This window comes from Hemiscyllium ocellatum, chromosome 14, assembly GCF_020745735.1.
Source record: "Hemiscyllium ocellatum isolate sHemOce1 chromosome 14, sHemOce1.pat.X.cur, whole genome shotgun sequence".
Taxonomy (NCBI): domain Eukaryota; kingdom Metazoa; phylum Chordata; class Chondrichthyes; order Orectolobiformes; family Hemiscylliidae; genus Hemiscyllium; species Hemiscyllium ocellatum.
This window is the reverse complement of record NC_083414.1, coordinates 17,253,192-17,277,792: the sequence shown is the minus strand read 5'-3', so window position 1 is coordinate 17,277,792 and position 24,601 is coordinate 17,253,192. Positions and strand designations below refer to the sequence as shown.

The following is a 24,601-nucleotide window of genomic DNA, read 5'->3' as shown; positions in this document are numbered from 1 at the left end:
CCTCCTGGCAGAGCACTTTAGGGAACATCTCCAGGTCACCCGCACCAATCAACCACACTGCCCTGTGGCCAACATTTCAACTCCCCCTCCCACTCTGCCGAGGACATGGAGGTCCTGGGCCTCCTTCACCACCTCTCCCTCACCACCAGACGCCTGGAGGAAGAACGCCTCATCTTCCACCTCGGAACATTTCAACCTCAGGGCATCAATGTGGACTTCAACAGTTTCCTCATTTCCCCTTCCCCCACCTCTCCCTAGTTCCAAACTTCCAGCTCAGCACTGTCCCCATGACTTGTCCTACTTAACTATTTTCTTTTCCATCTATCCACTCCACCCTCCTCCCTGACCTATCACCTTCATCCCCTCCTCCACTCACCTATTGTACTCTATGCTACTTTCTCCCTACCCCCCACCTCTTCTAGCTTATCTCTGCACGCTTCAGGCTCTCTGCCTTTATTGCTGATGAAGGGCTTTTGCACGAAACGTCGATTTTACTGCTCCAAGGATGCTGCCTGAACTGTCGTGCTCTTCCAGCACCTCTAATCCAGAAATCAGTTGCAGTGTCAGACCTATTCTGAGTTGACTCCATAATAAATCTAGATTGGCATGGAAGTGAGAGTGAAAATCCCACTGACCTAATCATTCCACAATACATCATATTAATCATCAAAGCCAACTTCTTCATACCCAAAGCATTTAGGAATTTCAGTATGACTTATACAGGTGGATCAAATATCTGGCCTGCAGAGTAAATGGAATTCTGTGTTTATGGTGCTCATTCTTTTTTAATCTCCTGCAGGGACTGGCAGTCCTAGTATTGTTCTGTATCCTGAGTGAAGAAGTGCAGGAAGCCTGGAAGTTGGCTTGCCTTGGAAAGAGAAGCCAGGGTGATGATACAACACGAGCACCTCAGCTCTCGGTAAAAATAAACTTTTAAATATTGAGCAAATTCCAGTGAAACAAAAACAGTTGTGAAACTCTGAACTGCTTGTCATTGTCTCATGGGGAACCTCAACTGCATAGTATTAATTTTCTATTTGACCATAATCAATCCTGAACCAAGTAGTCCTTTCCCCCATTTTCTGCTTTCTCATGTACTATTAGATAATAATCACCAAGGGCTAATAAAGTGAGAGCAATGAACAGCTAGAAAACCATTACCAGTAACACTGTTAACCATATCCAGAAGACACATGGCTATGGTTGAGACTTTTCCACTCTTCCACTTGCAGTCTCTATCTGCAGTACGGTTGAGACAAGGATATCAGATGAATGAAGGTTTGAACCTACAAAAAATTCAATTTTTATTACTTTCTCAAATGTAATGCAAGTTAGTACTATAAATGTGCTGAAATTAAACATATTAATCACAGTGATTCTACATGTGAGTAAGCAGCTTTCTCTGTTACTAATTGATGTATGTGGGAAAATAATACTTTAAAATGTTATAAGTTCTGCACAAAATAACAATGTCATCATTACTTCATGATCCTATTCCACATCTCTCTCTTTGTTGCTTCATTAGTAAGTTACAAAATGAGCAGGAGAATCGACTGACCTGGTGTGCTTTTCCAGCAACACATTTTTCAGCTCTGATCTCCAGCATCTGCAGTCTTCACTTTCTCCTCATTAGTCAGTTAGGAAATGTCAGAATTACATGTGTTTTGATATTCCATCTCTTGGACAACAACTCAACTAAGACCAGGAGCTAATTTCAACATTGATCAAACTGGTATTCTGTTACTCAATTATGCTCTATGTAAGGATAGTAATATAAGATGGTTGTGGGTAGGAATAACGCTAATGTTGTTGTCAAACATTTTATCTGACATTCACCCCTAGATAACTCATAGAACAGTACAGTGCAGTACAGGCCTTTCAGCCCTCGATGTTGTGCCGGCTTTTTATCTTACTCTAAAATCAGACTAACCTACATACCCTTCATTTTACTATCTTCCATGTGCCTATCCAAGAGTCGCTTAAATGTCTCTAATGTATCTGACTCTACTACCACTGCTGACAGTGCATTCCATGGACCACCACTCTCTGTGTAGACAACCTACCTCTGACATCTCCCCTAAACCTCCCTCCAGTCGCCTTAAAATTATGTCCCCTTGTGATGGATGTTTCCACCACTGGGAAAGGTCTCTGGCTATCCACTCTATCTATGCCGGTCATCATCTTGTATACCTCTGTTAAGTCACCTCTCATCCTTCTGTGCTCCAATGAGAAAAGCCTGAACTCCTGCAACTTTTCTTCATAAGACATGCCCTCCAGTCCAGGTTACATCCTGGTAATTCTCCTCTGCATCTTTTCCAAAGCTTCCACATCTTTCCTTTAATGAGGCAACTAGATCTGAACACAATATTCCAAGTGTGGTCTAACCAGGGTTCTATAGAGCTGCAGCATAACCTCACAGCTCTTAGACTCAATCCTCCTGCTAATGAAAGCCAACACATCATATGCCTTCTTAACGACCCTATCAATTTGGGTAGCAATTTTGAGAGATCTATGGACTCTAAGATCCCTCTATTGCTCCACACTGCCAAGAATCCTGCCTTGAACCCTGTAATCTTCATTCACATTCGACCTTCCAAAGTAAATAACTTCACATTTTTTCAGGTTGAACTCCATCTGCCACTTATCAGCTTAGTTTTACATCTTGTCACTGTTCCGTTGCCATCAACAACAGCCCTCCATACTATCTACCACTCCACCAACCTTTGTGGCATCGGCAAACTTACTAACCCACGCTTCCACTTCCTCATCCAAGTAATTTATAAAAATCACAAAGAGCAGAGTCCCAGAACCGATCCCTGCGGAACACCAATGGTCACCAAGCTCCAGGCGGAATACTTTCCATTTGCTACTACCCTCTCTGTCTTCTAATGGCCAGCCAGTACTGTATCCAGACAGCCAGATTTCCCTGTATCCTATGCCTCCTCATTTTTTGAATGAGCCTACCATAGGGAACCTTATCGAATGCCTTGCTAAAATCCATGTACACTGCATCCACTGCTCCACCTTCATTCAATGTGTTTCGTCATATCCTCAAAAAATTCAATAAGGTTTGTGAGGCATGACCTGCCCCTCACAAAGTCACGCTGACTATCTCTAATCAAATTGGTTTTCCAAGTAATCATAAATCCTGCCTCAGATTCCTTTCCAATAACTAGCCCACCACAGACGTAAGACTGACTGGTCTGTAATTCCCAGGATTATCCCTATTCCCTTAATTGAACACCCTCCAATCATCTGGCACTACTCCAGTGGACAGTGAGGATACAAAGATCATCACCAAAGGTGCAGCAATCTCTTCCCTCGCTCCCTGTAGTAATCTAAGGTATATCCTGTCTGGCCCAGGGGATTTATCTATCCTTCTGTTTTTCAAACTTTTCAGCGCATCCTCCTCCTCAACATCAACCTATTCAAGCATATCAGTCTGTTTCACGCTGTCCTCAGAAACGTCAAGGCCCCTCTCAGTAATGAACACTGAAGCAAAGTATTCATTAAAGACCTTCCCTACCTCTGACTCCAGGTGCAAGTTCCCTCCACTATTCCTGACCGGCCCTACCCTCACTCTGGCCATCCTCTTGTTCCCCACGTAAGTGTAGAATGTCTTAGAGTTTTCCTTAATCCTACTCGCTAAAGCTTTTTAAGCCTTCTGAAGGGTTCTGCCCGAAACATCAACTCTCTTGCTCCTCGGATGCTGCCTGAGCTGCTGTGCTTTCTCCAGCGCCATCCTTTATCATCTCTGACTCTCCATTCTAGCTCTCCTAGGTTCATTCTTCATTTCCTTTCTCGCTACCTTGTAACCCCCTAAAGCTCTGTCTGACCCTTGCCTCCTCAACGTTAAGTAAGCTTCCTTCTTCCTCGTGACTAGATATTCTACATCCCTTGTCACCCAAGGTTCCTCCACCTTACCATCCCTTCCTTGCCTCAGTGGGACAAACCTATCCAGCACTATCAACAAGTGCTTCCTAAACAACTTCCACATTTCTGTCACGCATTTTCCTGAGAACATCTGTTCCCGATTTAGGTGCCCCAGTTCTTGCCTATTAGCATTGTAATTCCCCCTCCCCAATTAAATACTTCCCCATACCATCTGCTCCTAGGAAGCACTTCTACACTGAAAGGCTGGTAGAGAATTTCTCTTCCACAAATGGCAGTTATTGCTCAATAATTTGTCAAATTTGAACTTGTGATAGATACATTTTTGTTCAGAAAATGTCTTAACGGATATGGAACATATACAGGTATTTGGAGTCAGGCCACAGGCCAGTCATAATCTCAGTGAAGGGTGGAACAGGTTCAAGGGCTGAATGGCCTACTTCTGATCCTATGTTCTTATGCAACTCAAAGAAGATGAAATTCTTGATCCAGCTGGAATGTATATCAAAAGAATCTTAAGGAAGGAAAAGCAGAGATATAGTCACACATTTTAAGAATTCATTAAAAAGATGTTGGGCCTGTGGATTGCTGGAAAGGTAATGAAATTCCTCTATTTATGAAGGGCGATAAAACATCTCCAGGGAATTATAGAACAACCAGCCTTACATCAGTAACAGTGATTAGAATATAATCCTTATCGGAGGTACGGAGAGATCAGAAGAACACCTCTACAAATCATTGGTCAGACCATATTTAGAATATTGTGTTCTATTCTGGGCACCTTATATAAGGAAGGATGTTAAAACCCTGGACAGAGTGCGAAGGACATTTACTAGAATCATACCAGGAATCAGGGTTTTAGATATTAATAAAAATAGAGAAATTGGGCTGATTTTCCTTTGAGCAGAGAAGATTAAGAGGTGACCTCCTTGAGGTGTGCAAAATTATGAACAACTCAGACAGGGTAAAGAAGGATTCTGTTTCTTAGTTGGCATGGCAGGAATTAGGGGTCATAGCTTCAAAACTGTGAACAAGAGAACTAGGATTGAGATGAGGAGGAATTTCTTTATTCAGAGAGTTATTAGGAATTGGAAGACGACAGAGGCAAATTCCATTGGAGGTTTCAGAAGAGACCCTTCTGAAGGGTTCTGCCCGAAACATCAACTCTCTTGCTCCTCGGATGCTGCCTGAGCTGCTGTGCTTTCTCCAGCGCCACCCTTTATCATCTCTGACTATCCAGCATCTGCAGTCCTCACTTTCTCCTAACATATGTATGAAATATGCCTTGGGATGATCCTTAATCCTACTTGCCAAGGACATTTCTAGTCCCTTTTAGCCCCCATAAATAAGGTCTTTCCTTTTTTTATGTTCCTCAAGGACCTCCTCTGATTTCAGTTTCCAAAAGCTGAAATCATAGGAGGTCCTTGAGGAACATAAAAAAAGGAAAGACCTTATTTAGGGGGGCTAAAAGGGACTAGAAATGTCCTTGGCAAGTAGGATTAAGGATCATCCCAAGGCATATTTCATACATATGTTAGGAGAAAGTGAGGACTGCAGATGCTGGAGAGTCAGAGATGACAAAGGGTGGCGCTGGAGAAAGCACAGCAGCTCAGGCAGCATCCGAGGAGCAAGAGAGTTGATGTTTCATATGCTTCCTTTTTCTTTTTGACTGACTAAACCTTCAATATCTCTTGTCATCCATGGTTCCTGAATATTGCTATTCTTCTCTTTCATCCTCACCGTTCCTGAACTCTGATCAACTGGCCTTTAAAAGACTCCCATCTGTCTAATGTGGATTTACCCTCAAATAGCCACTCCTTATCTAATTTCTTCAATTCCCGCTTAATATTATTGTAATTAGCCTTTCCCCAATTTAGCACTTTCACCCTAGAACCAGTCTTATCCTCATCCACAACTATTTTAAAACTTATGAAATTTTAGTCACTGTTCTCAAAATGCTTCCCCACTGAAATTTTGATCACTTGGCCAGGCTCATTCCACAATATAAGATCTAATACAATGCCTTCCCCAATTGAATTATCTACCTATTGTTTTTCAGAAACCCTCATGGATGCACCTAATAAATTCTGCCCCATCTGTACCATAATCTGCCCCATTAAGGGTTTCCCAGTCGATATTGAGGAAATTAAAATCACCCATTACAACAATCCTGTTGTTTTTACATCTTTCTGTTTCCACTGGCTAATTGGTAGGCCTTTGGTATAATCCCATCATAGTGACTGAACCTCTGTTATTGCAGCTGTGACGGTCTCCTTACTCAGCATTGCAATTCCCCTACTTCCCAATTCCTGATGATGGGCTTTTAACAGAAATGTTGATTCTCTTCCTCCGATGCTGTCTGACTTGCTGTGCTTTACCAGTGCCACACTTTCTGACTCTTTTACATTCCTGTCTATCATTCCTAAAACATCTAATTCCTGGAATGTTGAGCTGCCAGTTCTGTTCTCCTCTCAACCAAGCTTCTGTAATAGCTGCAATATTGTAATCTTCTGTATTAATTCAAGCTCTAAACTCATCTGCCTTACTCATGTTATACTCCTTGCATTAAAGTAAAAACGCGTCAGACCACCAGTCCTACCACATTCATTAACCTGGCCCTGCCTGTTCTTCCTATTAGATTTAATTCATTTAACCTATACCCTCCCTTCAATCAGTCTGCATACTGATGCTTCAATCAGTCTGATACCACCACCACCTTGGCCACACTAGTTTAAATCTTCCCAAGTGGCACCAGGAAACCTCCCTGCTAGGATATTGCACCCCCGCCCCCCAAAAACCCAGTTTACATGCAACCTGTCCTCCTTGTATAGATCCTTCCTGCTCTGGAAGAGATCCCAATTATTCAGATATCTGAAACCCTCTATTCTACACCAGCTCTTTAGTCCAACATATATTATCTTCCTATATCTGGTCTTAATGGCACAGGGAGATATCCCAAGATTACAACCCTAAGATTCCTGCTAATCAACTTGCTACCTAACTCCCGAAATTCCCTTTGCAATACCTCATCTCTTTCTCCATATGTCCTTAGTACCAATATGGACCACAACCTTTGGCTGCTCATCCTCCCCATTTCAGAATATCTGTGCCCACTCAGACCCTTGACCCTGGCACCAGGGAGGGAACACACCATCCTGGAGTTTTGCCCTCCACTTCAGAAATAAGTAAGAACACAAGAAATAGGAGCAGCTGTAGGCCATCCAACCCCTCAAGCTTGCTCCACCATTCAATAAGATCATGGCTGACCTTTTCATGGAGTCAGCTCCACTTACCCGCCCACTCACCATAACCCTTAATTCCTTTACTGTTCAAACATTATCAATCTTTGCCTGAAAATCATTCAAGGTAGCCTCAACTGCTACATTGGGCAGGGATTCTACAGAATCTCAACACTTTGGGAGAAGAAGTTCCTCCTTATCATAGTCCTAAATCTGCTTCCCCTTATTTTGAGGCCATGCCTCCTGGTTCTAATTTCACCCACCAGTTGGAAACAACCTCCCTGGTTTTACCTTTTGATAAAGAAATTGGCCAAGTTGTCTTAATTCAGTAAGAAAGCCCCAATGCTCAATATAAACTTATAAATGATCACAATTCTTCAGGAATGTTTGTCTCAAATATAAGTCTTTACGTCATGAAGACCTTCACAGCATTGAAAACCAAGAACCCATTTATCTCTAATTTAGAATCCAGTTTCCCAGATAATAATAATCCATACTAAACTCTAATCACAAAGAGGCATAATGGAAATCTGTTTGCAACTGAAAACTTCACATTGATCTTTGTTGTTTTACACCATGTCCCTGCTATCAACATTTTTTTCATAAAAATTATGTACCAACACGTACTGATAGTGCTTAAAAGAGATTATAATTGTTGGATTTAAATTTTACAGTAAGAGTGGAGTTTGTAGCAGTATTATATTAGCACTTTATCTCATTTTGCCACAATACTCTAAGGATTCTGCCTGCTCTTTCAGTACACTTGTATACCTGTGGATTTCCATTCATTTGTAGGTGCAGCAAGTTCTCACCATGAGACATTAATGTATAGGCACATTTGTTCTTGTGATTCTAGGGCTCCCATCCATATAATAACACATCACTGTTTGAGGAAAGCGGACTGCATCGGATAACACTTGGGACATCCACAATATCTTCAGTTAGCACTGCCCGATCTGCACGGACTCACTCCAGCCAGCCTGGATATCTCAGGTATGCCAGTAGGAAATAGCCATTAGGAAAAGTTGTATCATGTTTTTACACTGGGGAATACTGAAGCTTTTATATCACAGAAAGAATTGTCAACAGAAATGTAAATTATACTGCTCTGCCAATTTTGAAATAATAAATGCGGAGTCCATATACAGACTGGCAATACTTTATCCTTGTTACTAATAGGCAGAATGTTGTACTTTGGACAGTAAGGTTACTTTAGATGTCATACTTTATATTATGATACATTAACGCACAGTTCTGATGCCTGCAATCAAAGGTGGCATGTGATTGAGATATTAGAGGCATAATGCTTCACTCTCCTAATCTAATGTGAGAAGCCACTTTGAGAGAGTTCTGAACAATGCATTGTCCAAAGTTAGTTTCAGTCTCTCTCCAAGGCAATATAGTTTCAAAACCATGTCAGGTTAGGAATAGAAGAATAGAGACATCAGTGCACTGTTTTTTGGACGACAGTGAGAGGGACTGAATTTGGGGGCTATTATCTCTAAAGGAGTTGCAATTCCACATCCATTTCCAGGCACCAAGTCAAGTCAGAAGCGCTACCTGCATCCTTCTGTTTTATCTTGCAGCACATTTCACCAGGTTTGTTATACTGGATTTTCTGTTCTCTATGACACTTTTCTCCTTGTTGATATCTGTTCGCTAGAGTAATTTTACACCGGTATTTAGCCAGGTGAACATTTCTTTGACAAGTTGCATCATTGCCGTGTCCCATCCTACATCAACCAATGACTGAGCAAAAACCTCAAGCACAAAGAAATGGATTATTTATCTTTGTTGAACCAGTGGCCAATTGTATACTCCCAATTTGGCCATAGAAGAGGCACAATATAAATTAGAGTCCTCAAAACGTATAAACATGCTAAGCTTAAGGAAAATTGTCTTTGACGGTCCTATTTTTGACCCAGATTCTAATTCAGATTCCAAGCATGAAAAGTCAGTTCACCAACCAATCTTCTGAAATATGTATCAAAAAGGTGGACTGAAACTTGGTTTCATTATGCATTCTTCTGAATCATGTTGTTTTTTGTATCCCTCAGAGAAAATTTGTTGGTACGACAGGGTTCTGCCTTGGATCAAACCTTGTTGGGTCACACTGGGCCTACTGACATAGACGTTGCAATGTTTCATCGACCACAAGATGCAGGTGGAGGAGGAGGTGAGACTATTACAAAATATGACTGTCATCGGAAATATTTAACTTCCCTTCGTGACAGTATTGTTTCTGTCCTGTACATTTACTCCTCAACAGGTTTATATTTGCACATTGTTGAACCCTGCTGGTCTGTAGAGTTTTCTGTGATTTTTGCTGAAGTGCTACTGCAAGTTTAAACCCTAAAAACCCTAAAATAAAGAAAGATCATTCAGTTCATCAAACAAATTCCTGTCACGTAACCTGCAAACTTCATCTTGCTATTGATGCTACTCAGCTTGTTAAAAACATTCTTTAATGAGGCCTGGGCATCTCTGGCTCGTCCCTAACTTTGCTTGTGAAGTGGCAAACCACTTCATGAACTATTGCAGCTTGTATACCCACAGTGCTATTGGGAAACAAGTTCCAGTATTTTGATCTAGTGACAGTGATAGTTCCAAACCACTGTGGTGTAGAGTTTTGAGGAGACCAAACTGTGGGTGGTGGTATACCAAACTGGAAAAATGGAAAGTTGCTACAACTTTAAATTGAAATTCTACCTAGCTTACTAATGTTAAACTGGTTTGCTGACTATTTGGTTAACCATGATAGGCAGTTATGGGGAAGGTGGAAGGGTAGTGAAATTTTTGGATGAAGGGTCATCAAAGAGGAAATTTGGCCATATCGTTTTATAGATAGCATTTGAATTACTTATTATTGATTGCTACACAGGCACTGTCGGAAACAAGTGCCTGACTTTATTTACAATGTTGTTTCATTGTGTTATACATGTAGTTGAAAGCAATCCTGTTTTTTAAAAAGAGTAGTGTTACCTGTGGTCAAAATAATGGCTACTGGCAGAGCTTCTTGACTTTAATCTGCTTTTTGGGTCTGACTGCAGGAAAGCTGACTTCTGAACCCATATACGTAGACCAAAGTACTTCCGCAAAAAACATAGCTGTTAAAGTAGTAAACTTCTTTACTCTAACTCAAAGCAATTGAGTAACCATGAAACTGAAACATGTGAAGTTGTCTTTGCTGAATTCATCCTCTTTGTAAAGAGAGCACACTCAGATTCAAAGGTACAGGTCTCTGTGACTGGGACTGCAACTTCAATAAAATATACAGTGATAAAATCCAGTTTTCGGTGTCTGGAAGCTAGTAAGCTTAGAAGGTGGTAATCTTGAAGTCTGAAATGTTCCAATAGTTGGTCCTTTGTGACTTTTTTTCAGAGGCTACAGTAAAGGGTCAGCAAACATAGTCAGTGTTAATCATTTTTAGGAGCCAGAGTGCTGAAGTGCTGCTATTAGTTGGCTCCTTGCAGATCGGGTGAAGAACAGCGATTGGGCAGTGGAATTCTGCTCGGAGCAGCAAGTGAGTTTGATTTGGATCAGTGACAATATACTAGAGCGCAGTCACGTGAAACCAAGTGGGATGCAGATTCCAGAGAAGAGATTAAGTAATGGGAGGTAAGTGACTTTTAGCAGCAGCATGGCTGAGGTGCTGGGACAGTATCTTTTCATATACTGGCTGAAACAGTGGGAGGCAACCACAGATGTTGGTCGGCTCAGCTGCAAAAGAAAACTAAGAAGTTTGGGTCTAGAAGCTCAGGGAAAGTTAGGAGCAGAACTGTTTCAGTGTATCCTGCTATTTGGTAAAAAGCTGGAATTCTACTCCGAGTTAGGTGCTTGCAATCAGTTTCAGTAACCCTGGGATCGTGCGTGGCCTCAGTAGAAGAGATTAAAGTATTGGGATATGCATAACCATTGAGGCAGGCAGGATGGAGTACCTTTGAAAAAGTTCTAGTACTATTTCTTTGAAAGTGAAGAATTGAAATTCCTTGTGAAAGAAGAAAAGTTTTAATGAGATGTGATGATTCACAATGTCTGGCTGGTTTGCTGAGAAATCAGTAAGATCTGCCTTTTAGTATGCTCTGCAGAATGTTCAACTCACGCCTAGGCCATGCTGACAAAACAGCAAATGAGAAGGGTTTGAAAGTGGATAAACTGCCATTACTTCAAATTGGTAAGGCACTGAGACTGAATGAGATAGATCAAGGATATTGAAGGAAATGATAACTTCAAAATGATATGTCTTCTCTAATAAGAGGGTTTTGCCAGAAGTTTGAAACATTATGCCCTTGTTCAAAATGGTTGTACTAAGCCAGTAATTATAATTCCCACCCTACCTCTTGCAAAAATGCCATCCCGTATTCCCAATTCCTCCGCCTCCGCTGTATCTGTTCCCAGGAGGACCAGTTCCACCACAGAACACACCAGATGGCCTCCTTCTTTAGAGACCGCAATTTCCCTTCCCACATGGTTAAAGATGCCCTCCAACGCATCTCATCCACATCCCACACCTCCGCCCTCAGACCCCACCCCTCCAACCATAACAAGGACAGTACGCCCCGGTGCTCACCTTCCACCCTACAAACCTTCACATAAACCAAATCATCCACCGACATTTCCGACACCTCCAAAAAGACCCCACCACCAGGGATATATTTCCCTCCCCACCCCTTTCCGCCTTCTGCAAAGACCGTTCCCTCTATGATTACCTGGTCAGATCCACACCCACCTACAACCCACCCTCCCATCCTGGCACCTGCCACCGCAGGAACTGTAAAACCTGCGCCCACACCTCCTCCCTCACCTCTATCCAACGCCCTAGAGGAGCCTTCTACATCCATCAAAGTTTTACCTGCACATCCACTAATATCATTTATTGTATCCGTTGCTCCGGATGCGGTCTCCTCTACACTGGGGAGACTGGGCGCCTCCTAGCAGAGCGCTTTAGGGAGCATCTCTGGGACACCTGCACCAATCAACCACGTGGCCCAACATTTCAATTCCCCCTCCCACTCTGCCGAGGACATGGAGGTCCTGGGCCTCCTTCACCACCGCTCCCTCAACACCAGCCGCCTGGAGGAAGAACGCCTCATCTTCCACCTTGGAACACTTCAATCCCAGGGCATCAATGTGGACTTCAAAAGTTTCCTCATTTCCTGTTCCCCCACCTCACCTTAGTTCCAAACTTCCAGCTCAGCACTGTCCCCATGAGTTGTCCAGACTTGTCCTACCTGCCTATCTCCTTTTCCACCTATTCACTCCACCCTCTCCTCCCTGACCTATCACCTTCATCCCCTCCCCCACTCACCCAATGTACTCTATGCTACTTTCTCCCCACCCCCACCCTCCTCTAGCTTATCTCTCCACGCTTCAGGCTCACTGACTTTATTCCTGATGAAGGGCTTTTGCCCGAAATGTTGATTTCGCTGCTCCTTGGATGCTGCCTGAACTGCTGTGCTCTTCCAGCACCACTAATCCAGAAGCCAGTAATTATAGACTAGTCAAATTTATTTCACTGATGGGGAATCTTCTACAAACATTTATTTAGGATAGAACAAATAGTCACATACAAAAATGTGGATTTTTCAGTATTGTTGAGGGAAGATTGTATCTAACTAACTTGCAGGACATTTGTGAAGAGAAAGCAGAGGAGGTTTGATAAGGGGAAAGTCTAAGATGTGATGCTTATGAAAAGTGTTCAATAAAGTGCCACAAAGCAGACTTGAGGAAAGTTATAGCTCATGGAATAAAAGGGAAAATAGATATGTAGATTCAGGATTATCTTAGATATAGGAAGTAGCATATTTTGGGATATTTTTCAGGCTGGAAGAAGGTTTGTAGTGGAGTTTCCCAGGGAATCTACTGGGACCCTTGGTTATCCTAATTTGTATTAATGATCTAGATCTTGGTGTGCAGGGGACAATTACAAATCTTCTGGACAACACATAACCAGGGAGAAATTATAAACTGTGAAGAAGATAGTGTATAGCTTCGAAAGAACATTGACTCAACAGTGGAGTGGGCAGATAAGTGGCAGTTGAGGTTCAGTGTGGATAAGTGATGCAAAGAACAGTCTCAAATGAAGGGTACTTTTTCAGATAATGTGCAGGAGCACAGAAATCTGGGAGTGTGTGTAAGTAAGTCATTAAAGATAGCAGTTAATAAAGCGTACAGTATTCTAAACTTCATAATTAAGGAAATAGAGTACAATATAGAGAAGTCATGGTGAACTTGTATTAAACCCTGGTTAGACCTTAGGAGTATTGAATATAGTTCTGCCATGATATGGGAAGGACATGAATGCATTGGAGAGAATGTACGGTTTATAAGAATCGCTCCAGGGTTAAATCCCTTCAGTTATAGAAGGTTGGAGAAGCTGGGAATGTTTTCATCAGACAGGAGAATGCTGAGGGTAGATTTGTTAGACATTTTCCAAATCATGAGGGGCCTGAACAGAGTGGATCCCACTCATAAACAGATCAAAAACCAAGCAGCATAATTTTAAAGTATTTTGCAAAGGAAGCAAATGAAACATGAGATTTTTTTTCCATAAAGCATATAGTTTTTCTTTCGCTGCTGGCCACAGAAACATCTGTCTTTACTTCGGACTGGAGAGTCCCCTAACACAATCAATCACTTGGAACCCAATATACCTCTCATGACATTGGAGCCTGCCTCAATACCATCACCCCACTACATTTTCCAAAGCAGCACATTTGTTTGAAATGGGAATAGCCACAGAAGACTCCTGTCCTACCTGCCTACCTTCCCTGGAGTTAACCAATCTATGTGACTGTATCTGAGACTTTCCCCCTTTCCTACAACCACCATTCATCACATCCCCTTGCTCTTTAAATTCCTCATAGCCTCTAACTGCCTCTCCAACCAATCCATTCAATCTAATAGGATTCACAACCAACGGCATATATTACAGATATAGAACATAGAACAATACAGCACAGAACTGGCCCTTCAGCCCACGATGTTATGCCGAACATTTGTCCTAGCTTAAGCACCTATCCATGTACCTATCCAATTGCCGCTTAAAGGTCACCAATGATTCTGACTCTGCCACTCCCACAGGCAGCGCATTCCAGGCCCCCACCACTCTCTGGGTAAAGAACCTACCCCTGACATCCCCCCCTATACCTTCCACCCTCACCTTAAATTTATGTTCCTTTGTAACACTCTGTTGTACCCGGGGAAAAAGTCTCTGACTGTCTTACTCTATCTATTCCCCTGATCATCTTATAAACCTCGATCAAATCACCCCTCATCCTTCGCCTTTCCAATGAGAAAAGGCCTAGCATTCTCAACCTATCCTCGTACGACCTATTCTCCATTCCAGGCAACATCCTGGTAAATCTCCTCTGCACCTACTCCAAAGCTTCCATGTCTTTCCTAAAGTGAGGAGACCAGAACAGCACACAGTACTCCAAATGTGGCGTTACCAAGGTCCTGTACAGCTGCAACATCACCTCACGACTCTTGAATTCAATCCCTCTGCTAATGAACGCTAATACACCATAGGCCTTCTTACAAGCTCTTTCCACTTGAGTGGCAACTTTCAAAGAGCCATGAACATAGACCCCAAGATCCCTCTGCTCCTCCACCTTACTAAGAACCCTACCGTTAACCCTGTATTCCGCATTCTTATTTGTCCTTCCAAAATGGACAACCTCACACTTGACAGGGTTGAATTCCATCTGTCACTCCTCAGCCCAGCTCTGCATCATATCTAAGTCCCTTTGCAGCTGACAACAGCCCTCCTCACTATCCACAACTCCACCAATCTTCGTATCATCTGCAAATTTACTGACCCACCCTTCGACTCCCTCTTCCAAGTCATTAATAAAAATTATAAACAGCAGAGGACCCAAAACTGATCCCTGCGGAACTCCACTAGTAACTGGGCTCCAGGCTGAATATTTACCATCTACCACCACTCTCTGACTTCGACCGGTTAGCCAGTTCTCTACCCAACTGGCCAAATTTCCCACTATCCCATGCCTCCTGACTTTCCGCATAAGCCGACCATGGGGAACCTTATCAAATGCCTTACTAAAATCCATGTACACTACATCCACTGCTCTACCCTCATCCACATGCTTGGTCACCTCCTCAAAGAATTCAATAAGACTTGTAAGGCAAGACCTACCCCTCACAAATCCATGCTGGCTGTCCCTAATCAAGCAGTGTCTTTCCAGATACTCATAAATCCTATTCCTCAGTACCCTTTCCATTACTTTGCCTACCACCGAAGTAAGACTAACTGGCCTGTAATTCCCAGGGTTATCCCTATTTCCTTTTTGAACAGGGGCACAACATTCGCCACCCTCCATTTCCCTGGTACCACCCCTGTTGACAGTGAAGACGAAAAGATCATTGCCAACGGCTCTGCAATTTCCTCTCTTGCTACCCACATAATCCTAGGATATATCCCATCAGGCCCAGGGGACTTGTCTATCCTCAAGTTTTTCAAAACGCCCAACCCATATTCCTTCCTAACAAGTATCTCCTCTAGCTTACCAGTCCATTTCATACTCTCCTCTTCAACAATACGGTCCCTCTTATTTGTAATTACGGAAGAAAAATACTCAGTCAAAACCTCTCCTATCTCTTCCAACTCAATACACAGTCTCCTACTACTGTCCTTGATCGGACCTACCCTCGTTCTCGTCATTCTCATGTTTCTCACATACGCATAAAAGGCCTTGGGCTTATCCTTGATCGTACCCGCCAAAGATTTTTCATGCCCTCTCTTAGCTCTCCTAATCCTTTTCTTCAGCTCCCTCCTGACTATCCTGTATCCCTCCAATGCTCTGTCTGAACCTTGTTTCCTCAACCTTATGTACGCCTCCTTCTCCCTCTTTACTAGACATTCAACCTCCCTCGTCAACCAAGGTTCCCTCACACGACCATCTCTTTCCTGCCTGACAGGTACATACATATTAAGGACACGTCATATCTGTTCCTTGAAAAAGTTCCACATTTCAATGACATCCTTCCCTGACAGCCTATGCTACCAACTAATGCTCCTCAGATCCTCTCTTGCAGCATCGTATTTACCCTTACCCCAATTATAAAGCCTACCCTGTTGCATGCACCTATCTCTCTCCATAACCAAGGTGAAAGTCACAGAATTGTCACCATCACCAAAATGCTCATCCACTAACAAGCCCATCACTTGTCCTGGTTCGTTACCAAGTACCAAATCCAATATGGCCTCCCCTCTGGTCGGACAATCTACATACTGAGTTAGAAAAGCTTCCTGGACACACTGCACAAACACTGCCCTGTCCAATCTACTTGGTCTAAAGAGTTTCCAATCAATATTTGGGAAATTGAAATCACCCATGACTACTACCCTGTGGCTTCTGCACCTTTCAAAAATCTGTTTCCCAATCTGTTACTCCACATCTCTGCTGCTATTGGGGGGGCCTATAGTAAACACCCAACAAGGTGACTGCTCCTTTCCTATTTTTGACTTCAGCCCATACTACCTCCAAAGGCAGATCCCCCCTCGAACTGCCTTTCTGCAGCTATTATACCATTTCTGATTAGCAACGCCACATCCCCTCCTTTTTTGCCACTTTCCCTAATCTTACTGAAACATCTGTAACCTGGAACCTCCAACAACCATTCCTGTCCCTCTTCTATCCACGTTTCCATGATGGCCACAACATCGTAGTCCCAAGTACCAATCCATGCCTTAAGTTCACCCACCTTATTTCTGATACTCCTTACGTTGAAGTATACACACTTGAGCCCATCCCTGTATCCGCAAGTATTCCCTGTCAGTGTTACCTTCTCTACAGCTTCCCTACATTCATCTACATCCTGAAAAACAGCTAACCTACAAGTCCGGATCCCATCCCCCTGCCAAATTAGTTTAAACACCCCCCCCCCCCCCCGAAGAGTGCTAGCAAACCTATCTCCCAGGATATTGGTGCCCTTCTGGTTCAGGTGCAACCCGTCCTGTTTGTACAGGTCCCACTTTCCCCAGAATGCAGTCCAATTGTCCAAATACCCGAAGCCCTCCCTCCTACACCATCCTTGCAGCCACGTGTTCAACTGCACTCTCTCCCTATTTCTTGCCTCACTGTCACGTGGCACTGGCAACAACCCAGAGATGACGACTCTGTCTGTCCTAGATTTTAGCTTCCAGCCTAACTCCCTGAGCTCCTGAATGACCTCCCCACCCGTCTTCCTACCTATGTCGTTGGTGCCAATGTTGTCGGGAGGCAACAAACCATTGAAGAGTCTCGCCCATGTCCACAGAACCGCCTGTCTGTCCCTCTAACTATAGAGTCTCCTATAACTAGCACTCTCTTCCTCTCCCCCTTTCCCTTCTAAGCCTCAGAGCCGGACCTCGTGCCAGAGACCCGGTCACTGCAGCTTACCCGTGCTAGGCCATCCCCCCCAACAGTATCCATAGCGGTATACTTATTGTTGAGGGGAACGACCACAGGGGATCCCTGCACTGCCTGCTTCCTCCCCTTCCCACCTCTAACTGTTACCCAGCTACCTCTGTTCTCTGGCGTAACTATGTTCCTGTAGCTTCTATCCATCACCCTCTCAGCCTCTCGAATAATTCTCAGTTCATCCAACTTCAGCTCCAGTTCCCTAACGTGGTCTGTGAGGAGCTGGAGCTGGCTGCACTTCCTGCAGATGAAGTCGGCAAGAGCATCGGTAGTCACCCCTACCTCAAACATTCTGCAGGAGAAACATTCCACTGCCTGCGCTGCCATAACTCTACACTTAGTGTTCTTGTTTTGGAGACGAAGTAGCTTACCTTTTTTTTAGGTTAGAGGAGGAGGGAGGGTGGGAGACACTACACGTGTAGTGTCTCGGGTTCCTTCTCCACTCAAATAACAATCACTTACCTTCCCGACCGGCTTTGCGCTCCAACCTTCACTTCCGCCCAGCTCTCGCTGCTCTCTGCTGTGAGATATAATCCTCAGTAGCCCATAAACTCTCCCTAAACTTCCACATCCCATAAGAAGAGCATATCACTCTACTAGGGACCATTTTTGCTTCTTTCAATCTACAGACCCAGAAAATAACACTGTCTTATTCCTCTACAAAACATTGCTCAGGATAAATTAATACTTGTGGCTTATATTTTAAGTTTAATCAAGAGACATAGCTCAATAAAACATACAATCAAGAAAGAACCCACTCTACTTACTACTGCAGACTTATTTTAAGGCCACACTTAAAACATCTGTTTATCTGTTTCTGTGCTGTGACTTCTCCCAACAGGTTCCTTCAAGATTAATTGTGAGTTTCACTGTTTTTTAATTTTCCCTGATGCACTCCAATGACCAGTGATACATGAATTCAACAGCAAAGACAGTAACTGCTAACTCTGTCAGTTAGCAATGTAGGTTTCTTTCTCACTCTCTCTCTCTCTGTCCTTATTGACCTCACCATGTGCTTCCTTTGTCTGTTCTTCTCCCTTTTAAAAGTGCTGTTGTTTTGATGTTTTTTTCTCAAAGTTCCAAAACAATGCAACAGCATTTAAACAGTAATTGCTGCTCCTGTAATTCAAGGAAATCACCTCCAACACCTAAAATACCTCAAAAAAAGAAGCAGCTGTTACAGCCAGAAATTTTTCCCGTCCTCCATCTTGGATTGCCCAGAATCTGAGGTGTCAGTGGGGGAGCACTTTCGGGCCAGTGACAATAATTCTATTAGATTTAAAATAGTGACGGAAAAGGAAAGGACAGACCAGATCTAACAGTTGAAGTTCTAAATTGGAGGAATTTTGACAGTTTTAGGCAAGAACTTTTGAAAGCTGATCGGGCGCAGATGTTCGCAGGTAAAGGGATGGCTGGAAAATGGGAAGCCTTCAGAAGTGAGATAACGAGAGTCCAGAGAAAGTATGTTCCTGATAGAGTGAAAGGAAAGACTGGTAGATATAGGGAATGCTGGATGAGTAAAGAAATTGAGGGTTTGGCTAAGAAAAAGAAGAAAGCATATGTCAGGTATAGACAGGATAGATCAAGTGAATCCTTAGAAGAATATAAACGCAGTAGAAGTATACTTAAAAGGAAATCAGGAGGGCAAAAAGCGGACATGCGATAGCTTTGACAAATAGAGTTAAGGAGAATCCAAAGGGTTTTTACAAATGCATTAAGAACAAACGAGTAACTAGGGAGAGAATAGGGCCCCTCAAAGATCAGGAGGAGAAAGTGAGGAGAAGGGCTTATGCCCGAAACGTCGAACCTCCTGTTCCTTGGATGCTGCCTGACCTGCTGCGCTTTTCCAGCAACACATTTTCACCCCTCAAAGATCAGCAAGGCAGCCTTTGTGTGGCGCCGCAGGAGATGGAGGAGATACTAAACGAGTATTTTGCATCAGCATTTACTGTGGAATAGGATATGGAAGATATAGACTGTAGGGAAATAGATGGTGGCATCTTGAAAAATATCCATATTGCTGCTGCTGGCCAAAATGTATTGCCTTTCCCTATTAATCCTCAAGGAGGTGATGGTGAGCTACCTTCTTGAACCAAGTTAAAAATCACACAACATTAGATTATAGTCCAACAGGTTTATTTGAAAGCTCATTAGGTGGTTCTTGAACCAATACAGTCTATGTGCTGTCAGTAGACCTACAATTCCAGGATCTTGACACAGGGTCTGTTTCCATGCTGTACATCTCTATGACTATGTCTCTATGATAATAAATTAACACTTTGTCATTCTTGTGAACAGACAATGATTCTGACACTGATAGTGATTTGTCATTGGATGAGGAGCGTAGCCTTTCTTTGGCGTCATCAGAAAGTGAGGAAAATGAACGATATCGTGGACGCTTTCCACGCCGATTTAAGCGGACAGCAAACAGTGAACGGCTGCTTACTGACCCCTTGCATACAACTCCTAAAGGTAAGTAGACAATGGCAAAATAACAATTTTTCTTTGTCAGATTTAATGCAAATGCAATTAACTTTTTTTTAATCTGTCGAAATGGATCAGGGGTGAAACATACTTTCACTTGATTGAGATGTAAAATTCTGTTTCTTTAATAGATTTTATTTTAACGTGCTTAAACCTCTGGGGCTTACTTTCAAATACAGCTGTGACCAATGAGGTGTGGGGCAAGTTTCTCTGTAAAATGAAATTAGACAACAACCTTTCTAACTTTGAGATTAATGTTTGAATCACTTCACCTTTTATACTATTTTATCCGACATGTCTATGTCCAGGTAAGAAATTTTAAACTTGCATTAAAACTGATTTAGAAAAGCCAGGGCCTGGGTTATTTAATGGAATGAGGCTGCTTTGAGGATATCATTTTGCACCACTTTGATTTGACATCATAGGTTTTGTGATTGGAATTGTGTTAAAACTATGTTACTTTCCTTTGGACTTACCAACTGACCTAACCTCTGTGTAGAGCAGAGTCCTAAATAATTAAGTGTTTAACTTTTGGGATTGAACTCTACAACCATTATATTCTGGCAAGCACACAATTCTTTTGATAGCTAAACTTAACAGTTCCATCTGGACAGCCACAGTGAATTCAGATTTGAATTCTGATGTAAATCTAAAGCTGGTGCTTGCTAGAGTCATAGAGATGTACAGCAAGGAAACAGACCCTTCTTCCAACACATCCATGCTGACGAGATATCCTAACTTAATCTAGTCCCATTTGCCAGCACTTGGCCCATATTCCTCTAAACCCTTTCCATTCATATGCCCATCTAGATGCCTTATAAATGCTGTAATTGTACTAGTCTCCACCACTTCCTGTAGAAGCTCATTCCATTCATGCACCACTCTTTGTGTGAAAAAGTTGCCCTTCAGGTCCCTTTTAAATTTTTCCCCTTTCACCCTCAACCTATGTCCTTTAGTTCTGAACTTCCCCACCCCAGGGAAATTGCCTTCTCTATTTACCCTATCCATGATTTTATAAACCTCTATAAGGTCAACCCTCAGTCTCCGACTCTCCAGGGAAAACAGTCCCAGCCTATTCAGTCTCTCTCTCTCTGTAGCTTAAACCCTCCAACGCTGGCAGCATCCTTGTAAATCCTTTCTGAACTATTTCAAGTTTCAGAACATCCTTTCTATAGAATGGAGACCAGAACTGCGCACACATTTCCAAAAGTGGCCTAACCAATATGACCTCCCAACTCCTATACTCAATTCGCTATCCTTGTTGCTAAGGTCTAGATCTAGTCCTGATTGCTTAATTTCACAGAGATGTTGCAGCGTGATTGGTTCAAGAATAGATGACATTTGTAGGGGATGTCAATGGATCAGTGTTGACAAGAGTGAGAAGGAATTTGGACAAAATATGTCCATGTGAAGTTCTTGTGTACAATATGTGTATTGAAGTGCACCCACCCCGTATTTACATCATATTTTTAAAGAGTAATAGCCCCAATTAAAACTCAGTGCAAGATCGAAACAAAATTAAATTCTGCATAAAGTACTTGCTTTTGCCAGCAGTTCTAAAACACATAATGTAACAATCATTGACAATTATAAAATATTAATAATTGTGCAATTAATGTCATTCCTGTGACCTATGGCTGTTTTGTTGCCCGAATGTAATGCAAAATTGAAAAATGTGAAGCACACTCCCCCTCACACCTCCTGTACCCATCACACTCCCCAACCCATAGAGCTTGTCTAATTTTCCATTGGTTAAACAAACAGATGGAAATTTGGGCTAACTTCCTTTCATGAACTCTGTTTCCTTCTTTTTGCTTCACCCTGAACATGCAGCAAAAGCAATTCTGACCATGTCTTACATTTGGAATTATGTTGCAAGTTAAAGAAGCAGAATTTTTTAAAAGACTAGAATATTTTGCCGTTTCTCAGTAGATGTTTAGATAGAGATTTAAATTGGAACTGTGACTTTCCAATAAATGTTAGTAGAAACAGTTTGCTCACTCTGTTTCTGGAGGACATGACTGCTGTTTTTCTTTCTCTTGGTTTGAGTAATAGCTCAATACATTTAGTGTACAATAAAGAATGTGATGTTCTAAATACACTTGAGCAGCTGTTTAATCATTCACATCTCCACTTTGTAAATGTTAATTTGTGAATTGTTCAATTGAACAGATGCATTTAGCACCTCATTATTCACACATAGTGTTTTAAATGTCTCAGCACTTCTTAAATGCTCCTATTACCAGAGGTGTAAAATAGCTGTTATAAATAAGTGATGCTAAGATGTATGAATATACAACAAGGAGCAGAAGTAGGCCATTTAACCCCTCAAATCTGCTGTGCCATTCAATAACATCATAGGCAATTTGTTTGTAACTTTGAATTCCTTATTCCCATCTATCCAAGGCCCTTAGATTCTTGTTGAGCAATGGAATCAATCTACCTCTGCCTTCAAAATATTCAGTAGCAATCCTTGTGAACAGAAAATGCACCCTGCAGTTTTATTGTGCAACTATATTAATGGGCATTATTCAAAGAACAGGATGGGTTCCGTAGCCTAATACATCCTCAGAAATGTCTGGAAGCTATCTCCTTGGATCAGCTATTATAGGTTGATGAACTGTGTGTTCCAGTTGGATTCAGGGCATTCAGTTGAGCTGAAAGAATGAGAAACTGAAGGAAAGGAAAATTGCCAAATTATGGAGTTTAATGTGAACAAGTGTGAGGTGATACACTTTGGTCAGAGTAATCGGAATGCAAAGTACTGGGCTAATGGTAAGATTCTTGGGAGTGCAGATGAGCGGATAGATCTCAGTGTCCATGTACACAGATCCCTGGAAGTTACCACCCAGATTGACAGGGTTGTTAAGAAGGCAAGCAAGTTTTGGCCTTTATTAATAGAGGGATTGAGTTTAGGAACCAGGAGGTTATGCTGTAACTGTACAAAGCTCTGGTACAGCCACACTTGGAGTATTGTGTATGCTCGAAACGTCGAATTCTCTATTCCTGAGATGCTGCCTAACCTGCTGTGCTTTGACCAGCAACACATTTGCAGTACAGTTCTGGTCACCACACTATAAGAAAGATGTGGAAGCTTTGGAAAGGGTGCAGAGGAGATTTACTAGGATGTTGCCTGGTATGGAAGGAATGTCTTACAAGGAAAGGCTGAGGCCTGGAGGCCATTCTCGTTAGAGAGAAGAAAGTTGAAAGGTGACTTAATAGAAACATACAAGCTAATCAGAGGGTTAGATAGGGTGGGCACGGAGAGCCTTTTTCCAAGTATGGGGACGGCAAACACAAGGAGGCACACCTTTAAAGTGAGGGGAGATAGGTATAAGACAGATGTCAGAGGTAGTTTCTTTACTCAGAGAGTAGTAAGGGTATGGAATGCTTTGCCTGCATCGGTAGTAGATTCGCCAAGTTTAAGTGCATTTAAGTCGTCATTGGACAGGCAAATGGGTGTACATGGAATAGTGTGGGTGGGATGGGCTTCAGATTAGTATGACAGGGCGGCGCAACATCGAGGGCCAGAGGGCCTGTACTGCACTGTAATGTTCTATGTTCTATGTACAGTCCATTTGGGAGTATAAGCTAACTGGTTGATGAATTGGGAACACCCAGAGCTATTTCAGTTTGTTACCTTGCAGCCAACAAGAAAAGGAAAAGTTCACCTTTTGCCAGTGCCAAAGCGGTATGGAATAGTGACTTCCATACAAGAGAATATGAGTTATTGGTGGAAAATGAAGTAACATTTTGTTGAAAATTTTCCTCAGACCATATCACAAGGATACCAATTCAAAGATAGTTCCCAGTGCAAGCAAATGCACCATACTGTGAGCTTAACTAACAAATATAAATTGGTAGTTAGCATAATTTCTCTCATATTCAGGATTATTTGGCAAATGTTTGACACTGTATTGAGAGTTTTGCAAGCATGGACTGATTGGGTACTGCCAATGTCATCTACTTGTGAAAAGCCAAAAGGATATTCTGTTTAATCCGATCCACGACTTTTTGTGATAGCTTACACGCCTGACCTCAAACCAACACTAAAATTCATAGAGCACACGAATTATTTCTGTAATAGAGAAAACATCTTTATGGCTTGAAGACAGAATCTTCTTTGTGTAGAATATAACTCTCGTTGCCACTGATTAATAGCAGCATGAAACAACTCTTACTCAAACATTTGAGACACCATTAGCTTTCAGGGTAAACTGACCACTTTTCAGAATCAAGAGTTGACTGCCCTCGGGATGTTCATGAGTTTGCATGACAAACAGCGAAAAATGATCTGATCGGTATATCTGAGTCTCCTCGCCACCCCCACTGCATGCCGCAGTCCCAGCCAGAGGACGCATTCTTTCTGGATCCACCCTATCTAGCCCTTTAAACTTTTATAAGTTTCAATGTTATCACCTCTCATTCTTCTGTAGACAATAGACCCAGTCTCCTCAGGACAGTTATGCCATCCCAGGAATTAGTTCAGTGAATATCTACTACACTTCCTCTGATTTTGTCTGATTAATCCACGCTTGTCCAAGTCACTGTTAAATTTGTGCC

General features: G+C 42.4%; 1 protein-coding gene across 1 annotated transcript in view; it reads left to right on the top strand.

Moving 5' to 3' along the window:
• Positions 1–24,601, top strand: part of celsr3 (cadherin, EGF LAG seven-pass G-type receptor 3) — a 255,555-nt gene that overhangs the window by 217,982 nt on the left and 12,972 nt on the right. Inside the window, 4 exon segments of the mRNA XM_060835417.1 lie at positions 800–919; positions 7,987–8,123; positions 9,188–9,306; positions 19,853–20,026. Coding sequence (XP_060691400.1) covers positions 800–919; positions 7,987–8,123; positions 9,188–9,306; positions 19,853–20,026 — 550 coding nt within the window.